At 51.2% G+C, this 10,789-nt stretch overlaps 1 protein-coding gene across 1 annotated transcript; it reads left to right on the forward strand.

Annotated features, from left to right (window-relative positions):
- The first annotated feature begins 4,826 nt into the window (after positions 1-4,826).
- LOC139054380 (acetylcholinesterase-like) lies at positions 4,827-6,974 on the forward strand. Its single transcript, XM_070531297.1, has one exon. The coding sequence runs from the start codon at positions 4,827-4,829 to the stop codon at positions 6,972-6,974; it is 2,148 nt and encodes a 715-aa protein (XP_070387398.1).
- Positions 6,975-10,789: the final 3,815 nt, after the last annotated feature.

Consider the following 10,789-nt stretch of genomic DNA (forward strand, 5'->3'; position numbering starts at 1 on the left):
CCAATAATCCACTTCAGCTTGCCCGCCCGCCATCGCCCACTATACTACGTTTTTATCTGCTTCGTTATTTTTTAGAGCAGCTACAGACTGGGACGGCCTGCCCTATGATATCGTCTCCATCGCTACATCATCTGCTTTCCGAGAACGCATAACTGATAATTTTCAATGGTAAATTACTTGCGCTGTTTGTTTTTTTATTCGAAATGTAAGCCAATCCCTGATGTGACACCCCCTGAAATGGGTGCCTTTAAGCAAATAAACTGAACTCAACCGAACTTCTAGCTGTGCGAAGAACGCAATGGAATGCAGTTCGCGGCACTTGAAGGTGAGTAGAGGTCAGAGTATGCGTGTGATATAACCAAGTGACCGTCTTCGTAGCCCTACAAATGTTACAATAACTTCTAAAAAAAAAAGAAAATATAGATTCCTCTGGCACCTGCGGCTCCCCGTATGCCCAATGCTAATAACTGCCCCACACCCTCTCTCTTTCATTCTACTATAGTAAGATACAACTTAAAAAATCAGCAGCTGGCAACAAAGGCACATGGACCCCGCGGGTTCTGTAGCTCCGCTAACCAATCACAGGAGCAAGGATGTGGTCGTCATGTGACGTTTTCAAAATGGCGTCGTACTTGATATCTCCGGTACAGTGTACTATCGCCGGAGCGTCTGCTGTTCTTGAAGAGTCTTTTCATCGGCGGAAGCGGTGAGGTGTGCAACAGACATGGACAAAGTGTATGGAGTCAGCATTTCACTCTTCAAATGTCCACGGTGCAGTTCATTTCACTGCTGAGTGCGTTTTACTCATGGAACTTCAATGCCAACTGAAGTAAAACTTGACAGTAAATAGTTGCAGCGAAGCAAGCGTTTTATTTCAGTTCAATAAATAATTAGGCTTTCACCATTCCACTATAATAAACGAGTGTAAACGTATAAAATTACGCGCTTATAACTTTATTTTTGTGGTTACCGCCTTATTTAGGTAACAGGGAAAGGTTGAAGTACGAACCATCTGCAGCCTTGCGGAGGAACAGTGGCTGACGGTTATGAGGGCGGGGCTTCAGTGAAGACTTCAGTTGTGTCCGACTATAGCTGCGCCTTTCCACCATTAAGGGTGCCTCAATGCGCGCCTACTCCTCCCGCTTCGTGTAGGGTGGCGACATTCCTTTGAAGGCGTCAATGCAGACAACACTACTGCGAAACCAGTTTTCTCATCGCGCTCAGCCATTCTCCATCTCTTCTCCGACGGCCGCCGTACACATGCGTGCCGTCGAGATACTATTGGGAAAGAATAAAAAGAATAGATACTAACTGGTAATTGTAAATTTACCCAAAAATCTTTTTGAGAGAACCATGAACTCTTCAAGGGTGGAGCAAGCATCCTTGTGACATTGCCCAAGAAAGGAGGTTCTGAGAGGAAGAATTTCAAGAATTGCGAAGCTTACTCCAAATTTTCTAAATGTTGTTTCTAAGATGCTTTTCTTTGCATGTAAATCGTCTACAGAATAGAAAAAAAATGGTATATTGTCTAATCTCCACAGAAATGACTCAGCGTAGAGGGAGCCGGCCCAGCCCTGTGCTGAAAGAAATTTAAGGAAGGTGTTCGACACCGTAATCGAGTGAAAGTTACCTCACTTTTACGACTTTGAAAGAAACGTCTGTGCCAAAGGAATAGTAGGTGTCGATGCTTTGAAAAATTATTGATAGCTGGGTTTCAAAAGTCAGGTATGATAGCATATGATAGCATATGACGGTTAGGCGTTTCTTAATTTAATTAGAAGCCTTTTCGCATTGAACGTCCCATTCCCATTGAGTGCCCTTGTGTAGAATTCTCATAAGAGGATAAACAGTATTGCTAAAAATGGGTATGTACTGCCGCTAGACATTGATGGTTCCTAGAAATCTGTGGAGCTCTTTCTGACATGTCGGTTTTGGAATCCGCGACACTGCTTCAACGTTGCTCTTTCCCGCACAGATTAGAATCCTGTCGACTTAATATGACGACAAGGTCATGGTGTCAACCCGAATACTGGGTTTTATATCTTAGTATCTCACTCTGGTGAATGAGCGTGGGCGTCCCCCCCCACCCCCCCCTACACACACATACGCGTGTTTATGAACAAGGCGAATGCACTCCGAGTACTCAGTTGAGCCTGGTCGAATATAAACCTCACCGCGAGAGCGCTCGAAAGCGACGAGTCGAATGTACCACAACACTCGACTCGTATGAGTCGTGTGTCATTGCCAGTGGATAAACCCACCTTACAAGGGCTAAGTTATCACTTCAAATAGATAAGACGTACCGGCAAGCACCGCAGTAACTGACTCTGTGGGAGACCCTCACATTGTGCGTAACTCACTCACAGTGCTACACAGTAATCATTCCAGCTACGGAGAGCTCTGCGAAGTCCAGGATAGGTGTACCTGGACGTTGACGCGCAGACCAAGATATTGGTACAAGCAAGATGTAGTGAAACATGAGCAGTCACCGGTACATTAGAAGATAACAGGTTCATTGGCAGACTCGCTACGTAAGCCTTGTCAGGACACCTGTACCACCTCGACCACCTCGACCGATTGTACCACCTCGACCGAACATCCGAGCATCAATAATGCTCTAGTACTGTTAAGACCTAGAGGCGTGAAATCGTCCTTGCGGGTGTTCAAGAGGAGGTGGTCCTGCTACAGACTTCGACTTCGGGGCCTCCTATTTGTATATCAGTCTTCTGTAAGCCCATGTTATTGTAAAAATAAAACTGATTGTAAAGTGGATGAAACAGACTACTCTGAGGCACCAGCGCAAAGGGAATACAACTTACGCCGCTCCGCAAAAAAAAAAAAATGGCTGTGGCTTAGCTAAGGTTAAGCCCAGGATGCGAAGCATACTAGCCTTTATTTTAACGCGACAGCGTTAAGGAGCTCGTGTCGCAGAAAAGCCGGTGTCGTCGGCGTCGGCTCAGGCGTGCGGCGCTTGCTCAGGCGCACATGTCGTTGTCGCGCCGAACGCTGCGTTGCTCGACGCTCACCGCGTCCGATGCGGGGCGCGTAGTCGCTGCGCCGTAGCAAAGCCACCTAGAAACAGTCTCTGTAGCACGCCGCAACCTTCGCTTTTCATTCCAACGAGCAGCTCTGTCTCCAGGAGGCATCTCACCTCGTGAGTGTCTAGCAGAGGCAAGCGCAGCTGCTTATATACCGCCGCGACGCCGCGAGCTACGGCGTGAGTTGGAGCCCCGTTTCTCCTCTGTTGTGACGTCACGGTGTCACGTGGTCAGCCTTGAAGGCGACGGCGCGAGTTGGAGCCCCGTTTCTCCTCTGTCGTGACGTCACGGTGTCACGTGGTATTGAAGGCGACACCGCCGCGCCTGAGGAGCTGGGTTGAGCTCTAGTAATATGCTTCGCATAAAAAAAAAAAAAACGTTGCTTACAATACTTCCTAATGTGAAATTTGAGTGCAGCTGTATACGTGTTTTCATTTCGCGATATATTGAGGGAAGTAATTTCAGACCGAAATCACTGCACCGGCAGGCAGTGGGCCGGTGCCGTCAGCGCCTTCGCAGAAGGAGGGGCAGCATGGGAACGCTGGCATGATGAGCGGCGTCGGAGCCAGCTGTGAAAGAAGTCGACGACGAAGGCGCGAGCACTGGCACGAGCGTGTTCGCGCGGTTACATCGAGGGACGGCGAGAGAGAGATAAAATTTTGTTATGTCCTTGATGGGGTTCAGGGGTGGCGATGCTCAACCTAGGAACGGGTGCCTAAGAGTTGCGCTCTAAAACGCTCCAGTGACAATTCAAGCCGGAGCGAGGCTGACCTGTGGGAACGCTTCTGTGGGAACGACTGACAACTGGAAACGCCAGGACAGTTCCCGGACATCACGTAGCCTCAGTCCGTTTCAACAAACGAAAACGTAGTAAATCGCCATAAACAAGAACAAAAAATGAACGAACAGGTCACAAACAGACGTGAAGAAAGGAGTGCCTGATGCGTCACTAACACCACGCATAGCGTAAAGCAGCAGAAGCAGCCACGTCAGCCAGGCGATGCGAAGTGGGAGCGTTGCGTTCTGTCCTGTCTAGCTCTTGCAATGTGGTCGAAGAGACATTTCATCTGATAAGCAGAGCTGTGTTGATACTGTGATCTGTTCGTGTCATGGCGATCAGCACAGAGCAGTAGTGGAACTCCAGTATGTTGGAGTACAGACCACGCGACCATCTCTACTCGAAGAAAATAGGAGTATTGCAGAAACCATCTATCGGAAAAGCGTCCGGGCAGGGCATCTTCAGAACTGAAACGAACAAAAAAGCGTTCATCCCTCCTCTTCCAGCTGTGAAGATGGTTTTCAGGCAAGACATGTAAGCATCAGACGTCTCACTTTGGTGAGCAAAGGCTCACACATAACGCGTGGCGTGATCTATCGCCAAGTAAAGGGGCTTCTTCGACGAGCCGTATCCCGCAAAGCAACCGATAGTGCCCATGGCGAGAATGTCGAAAGGTTGTTCTGCAGGTGGCAGAGACTCCAGTGATCCAAATCGATTGCTTTTTGGTTTCTTGCATTTCTGGCATGTATCGCAATGACGGACGTAAGCAGAAACGTCACTGATTTCTGGCCAGTATGCCCAAGTGAGAAGTGCGTCGGCCACGCCTTGTGAAAGGATTCACTAGCTGTCAGGTGCGGTGAGCATTAACGCTAGATGGCGTACATTACAGGTCGAAGGAAGAAGAAGAGCGTACGAAGTAGGTAGACGTGTTGTTCTCACGCTTCTCTCAGAATAGTCACAAGAAAACCGCCGAGACTCCTTGTGGCCTCGTCATAGCTTTGACGCAGGACATGGTACCTAGAGATCCCGGCAAGCCGGTGCCAGAGGCCGAACTCCCAAAGGGCAAGCCAAGAAGACACCGCTCATCGGTTGCCGACAAAGAACAGCCAGCTTCGTCGATCTCGCTCTCCTCCACATTGCAGTCGAGGCAGTCACTTGACCTAATTCCTGATGCGCCCGCTCGAACTCCTCACCCGGACTCTGAGCGCGGAGCTCAAGCCAGCCCTCCTACCGCTGAGAGCAGCGGAACCACCGTCGCCCTTGTAGCTGCTGAAAAGATCAGCGTCTCATCCTCGAAACCTAATGACGCACCCGTCGAGGCTGATCCCGGAGTCGTTTCACAATCGGAGAAACCAGCGGAACAGCAGTTTCAAATGATACCGACCTTAAAGCACCGACTGAGTCAACCAGAAACGCTCACTGCGAAACTCTTCCACAGGAAGCTGTCGACAGGTCCGTCATCAGCTGGCTCCGATGCCGCCCTGGCAGCGCAAACCAGGGACAACACCAAGCTTTACAGCGTCACCGCCTTACTCCTGTTGGTCGCGGCCATCGTCGTGGGAGGACTGTTCGCGGTGATCTTCCTCTTTACCAAGTGGGAGAGCCAGGTGCTGCTTCAGGTTCCGGGCCTCGGCAGGTTCCGCGGCTTCGTCGTCGTGATCGAGAACCAACCGCTGTACGTGTTTCGTGGGGTTCGCTTCGGCCAGGACACGGCAGGGGACAAGCGGTTCGACAGGCCCACCGCTTGGACCAACAACAGACAACACGCGGTCACAGACGCGAGGCTGTCCAAACCGGGCTGCGTGCAGCAACCGCTGAGGGAGAAGGACAAATACATCGAGTTCAACAACGACATGACCGAGGACTGTCTGCACCTGAACGTGTGGACGCCATGCACGGAGGCCTCGGAGCCCGGCTGTCGCAGGACGGTCGTGGTTTTCCTCTCATCGCGGGGTTTCCAACAGGGCAACAACAACCACTACGACGGCCGTTGGTTCGCCGCTATCGGCCAGGTGGTTGTGGTGGTGCCGAATTTCCGGCAGGGCGCCTTCGGCTTCCTCGACCTTGGCGTTCCCGGCGCCCCGGGAAACGTGGCGCTGGACGACCAGCGTCTGGCGTTGGAGTGGGTGGTGTCGCACATTGGCAGCTTCGGTGGCAACGCCAGTGACGTCGTGCTCATGGGCAGTGCCGCCGGCGCGTGGTCGGTGGGCGCCCACATCACTGGCGACGATCCGTTCTGGCGTCACGAACGGTTCGCAAAGGTCATCCTCCACAGCGAGTCGCCGCTCAGGCGATACTACGCCAACACCGCCCGCCGGGTAACGCAGCTGTTGGGATGCCCGGTGGAAGACCGTCTGTCGCAGCTGTCCTGTCTTCGCAACGCCTCGGCGCACGACGTGGTGCGCGTGACGAGCGTGTGGGACCGCCGCCAGGGCCCCTCGACGACGCGGGCGCCGGAGTCAGCGGCACGCGTCGTCGGCCGTCGCTTCCTCGTGGGCGTGGTTTCGGACGAAGGATCCCAGCTGGCCGACTTGCTGCGCAGGCTGCCGTCGCGGGCACATGACTTGCACTGGATGGCGAGCGAGTTTCTGACCACCGTGTTCCGCATAAAGCTGAGCGCCGAGCTCGCAGACGCCTACCGCAGCTCTGTCACGACCGAAGGAGGCGACGCTTCCGGAGAAGGTGCGGCGGTCAGCCAGCTCCTGGGCGACGTGCTCTACGTGTGCCCGCTCATACGACTGGCGTTAGAACTTGCAGCCGAGCACAGGAACTTGGTGTGGGGATTTCTGTTCGACCACCGCGCCAGCTTCGCACGGCCGTACGATGGGACGGGTGCACCGCGGTTCTCGGAGCTCGACTTCCTGTTCGGCCGAGTCCTCGACGGCTCCGTCGGACCCGCCAGTTCAGACGAGCAGCGGTTGGCCAGGGAGCTCATCGAAGTGTGGACCGGCTTTGCCAAGAGAGGTTCGTTGCCCAGGGTCAACCAGCGCACCTGGCCTTCCTACGCCGACGGCAGGGTGGTCCACGTGCGCATCACCCAGCAGGGGCTGGAGGAAATGTGGGACTTCAAGAAGAACAACTGTTCCATTGTGACCAGCTACGTTCCGTACGCTGCCCGCGATACTGCAGCGCGAAGGAAAAAGGACACTACCGCATGATCCACGCCGAACCCACTTTCCATACACTGATTGGACGAGGCGTGTTACTTACTTGCTACTACCTTGTTTTTTGCTTGAATTAAGTAGAGACTATTGAACAACAGTTTTGCTATTAATTGACTGCCCTTTATCTTTATTGCTCCGTCTTAAGTGCATCATTGATATCGCTGGACTGTCGAGACATTTAGTAACCCACAAGATTTTGTACCGTTTCTGACTAATTAATTTTTTCAGGACTACGTATGGAAACCGTTGCACTTATACTACTAGAAAACGAGTTACGCTGTACTCTCAGTTTCATAAGCTGCCAAGTGCGCAGACAGCACGTAGAATAAGCTTCTCCTGCTTATGACCCTCACCTCTAAGGACCCAATATATTACACGTTTCCTAAACGTGACGTAGACATCCGTACTTATTGCCCGTTGAGACCACAGTGCTACATTTAGTTCATCTTCCGTGCTAAAGACAGCGTATTGTTGCTATCTGCGTCAGGAGCTGCTGCGTCCGCAAGCGTTTCATTAGGACCCCCTGGAGCTTAATTTGATATGTGTGATCGCGCGGGAAGCTCAACCAAAATGGCAGGTTCGCGTTCGCTTCCATTTCAACTTCTGTGCACAACCGCGAGGTTTACGGCTTCCCACACTCGTTCAACGTAGTGCACGAAGAACACCGGTGTTTATAATCGCTAGACGTTGAACTCGTGAGCGTTTTCCTTGCACGGAATTCGCGGACTCGATGTACTAAGAAGTTCCTTGCCTCATAATACACGACAAAAGATCGCGCTTGCCTCATTCCTCCAGGAGCCTCTAATGCTGCGAGTTTTTGTTTGTTTGTCTGTTTGCTTATATTGAAAGGACATCGATTTGGACTCTTACGTGTATCTTAAGCACAAGTTGAATGAACACCGGAGAAATAAAGTTAAAGCTGCCGGCTTTTTAACGTATCCATGTGCACATATGACTCAAAATCAAAAATCTCAAAATCATGTTTATTTCTTCCAAAGAACATTTGGAAGGAGGCCCGAACAAAAAGGGGAAGCTAGTCCACATGACTCGAATCGAAAAGGGCTTCCTCAGAAAGGGGAGGCACACAAAATCGAATATAGTTTCAATGAAGCGATACTTTTATGAAAGATTTACAGGAGGCTTAACAAATGCGCACATAATTTCAATTGAGCATACGTCTGGCAGTACTCTGGTGTAATCGTCTGTTACCTAAACTTTTTTACGTATTTTTGTTTCAACATAATGCAGGCCATAAACGGCGTTTGGAGGAGTGTGTAGAGAGTAACAAACCGTAGGGTTTGAACATGTCACAACCAACAAAATCATATCAAATTAAAAAAAAGGAAAGAAAAACGACGTTAAGGTACGTTGGCACCTGGTGCGGTTAAATGCTTATTTAATGGAAAGGAACGTATGTCGCCAGGCAAAGACTTCCTAAAATCAATATAATGCTCGGAAAAGGGTTCCTAAACTTATTACGAGCGTAAAACTGCTTCAGCTTAATTTCATAAAAACTGTGGGCCGAATACTGCTTAGCTCATTAGCTTAAATCATTCTCAAGGCAGTGTATAAACTAGACAAAATTATATGAATAAGCATGTTGGTGGTCCATACTGAATGCTCACAGAGGACGAGTGCGAACGAGAAAAGACAAAGTGTTGACCTCTAAGAAGATTTAATGGAAACGAGGTGCGAATACATATCCAAACTATAGTACTGCTTGCCCACGCTTGGTGGTCAGCCGTCTCAAAGGACACATAAAAAAGACGCGAGCAAGAAAAACAAAAGCCGCGAAAAAGCAATTACATGCGATAACAACGAGGCGTCAAAAAAAAAAAAAGCAAGGATTACCGATACTTGTGTGTGACCGCCTTGTTAAAGCTACCCGCCTCTGCGCATGGCTAAAGAAACTGATTTCCTTTTCCGACAGGCTCAATCGAAAGTGCGCTGACGGGCGCGTCGCCGAGCCTGTGCGGTTTCTACTCCTTCTGCAATCTCTCTAGTTTGCCCCTGTTTTTGCCTAGGACAATGGACTTAGCGCAGCTCAATGGGCAATCACAAAAAGAGCTCAAAGTTTTTTAACTATGCGCAGTGGCGGGATGGTTTATCGAGGCGGCAACACATAGACCGGTTCTCGCGCTTTTTTTCGTGCCTCCTCATTGGCGGCCGGCATTTGGAATTTTGCTGCTTGGTTTTCACCTGATGATTGCCTTGAGAGGGCTGACCACCATGCGGGACCAAGCTGCGCTAGTTCGTATGTATATAAAAAAAACATCATGGGTGAGAATAGGTTTATTGGCGGCGCCTAATACGAAGGCACAGCGACCGGGAACGGCGAGGCAGCCCGAAGCACTGTCCAAGTCCAAGCGGACGACTCAGGCGAATCCAAGACCTATACACGAAGGAAGTAGACAGGACGGAACAGACGCCGGAGGTGGACAAGCGGCTCCTCAGGCTATGGGAGGCGAGACGCGGGCTCACCAAGAGGTGGAAGAGACAGAAACTCAACAGAAAGCTAAAAAAGAAAATTGCGGACATCACCAAGAAAACGGAGGAGTACGTGACGCAGCTGGCCAGACAGGGGTGGCAGCAATTTAGCAATTCGCTAAACGGCATCCTCAGTACTGCCAGAACGTGGCAGATCCTCAAGGCCCTCATGGACCCGAGCAAAAACAAATCCGAAGGCAGCAAGTCGATACAGAGGCTAGTCCACCAGTACGAGGGCACGGACGAACAACTCCTTGAGGAAGTCCGGGTCAAATGCTACGGCAAAGAGCAGGTCGAGAGCTACAAGGAAGAATACCGCGGCGAAGAAAACCCTACCACGGACCGACCCATCATGAGAAAAGAGGTCGTCGAGGCGATAAGATCGGCCACCAAAAACACGGCGGCGGGGGCGGACAAAATCCGGAACTCGCTAATCAGAAATGTCGGCGACGAGGCCATCGACCAACTGACGGCCTACCTCAACAAGCTCTGGCAAGAAGGAAGAGTTCCGGCGGAGTGGAAACACGCCGTCGTTGTAATGATTCAGAAGCCAGGGAAGAAACTCCAAATGGACAATCTCAGGCCGATATCCCTAACGTCGTGCCTGGGCAAGCTGTACGAGAAAGTGATCACGAAGAGAATCCAGTTGCACTTGGAAAACGAGCGATGGTACCCGGACAGCATGTACGGTTTCAGAGCCAACCTCTCAACGCAAGACGTGCTGCTCCAACTCAAGGAGGAAGTGCTCGAGACGATGCCGAAAACAGGCGAAAACGTCGTCATGGCCCTCGACATAAAGGGGGCCTTCGACAACGTGAGCCACGCGGCCATCATGGAGGGCATCAACAACACCAACTGCGGGAAGAGAGTGCACGATTACGTCAGGGACTTCCTGAGCAACAGAACGGCGACGGTGGGGATGGGCGAGCTGAGAAGCAACGTCTTCCCCACGCCGTGCAAGGGCACACCCCAAGGATCCGTCATATCGCCCGTCCTCTTAAACGTGGCAATGATTGGCTTGGCGAGAAAACTTAAGGAGATCCGAGGCATCGAGCACGCGATATACGCCGACGACGTCACAATCTGGGTCACCCAAGGATCCCTCGGAGAGAAGCAAGAAAAACTGCAGGAAGCGGCGACCTGCGTGGAAAACTACACCAGAGAAAGGGGACTGCGATGCTCCACGGAGAAGTCGGAGCTCCTCAGGGTCGGCAAGCACCCAACGCAAGCGACACTGGAGGTGACCCTCGAGGGACACAACATCCCGGAGAAGAACATGATTAGGATCCTGGGCATGTGGCTACAAGGCAGCCGGAAGTGCA

Source organism: Dermacentor albipictus, chromosome 1 (assembly GCF_038994185.2).
Source record: "Dermacentor albipictus isolate Rhodes 1998 colony chromosome 1, USDA_Dalb.pri_finalv2, whole genome shotgun sequence".
In the NCBI taxonomy this organism is placed as follows: Eukaryota; Metazoa; Arthropoda; class Arachnida; order Ixodida; family Ixodidae; genus Dermacentor; species Dermacentor albipictus.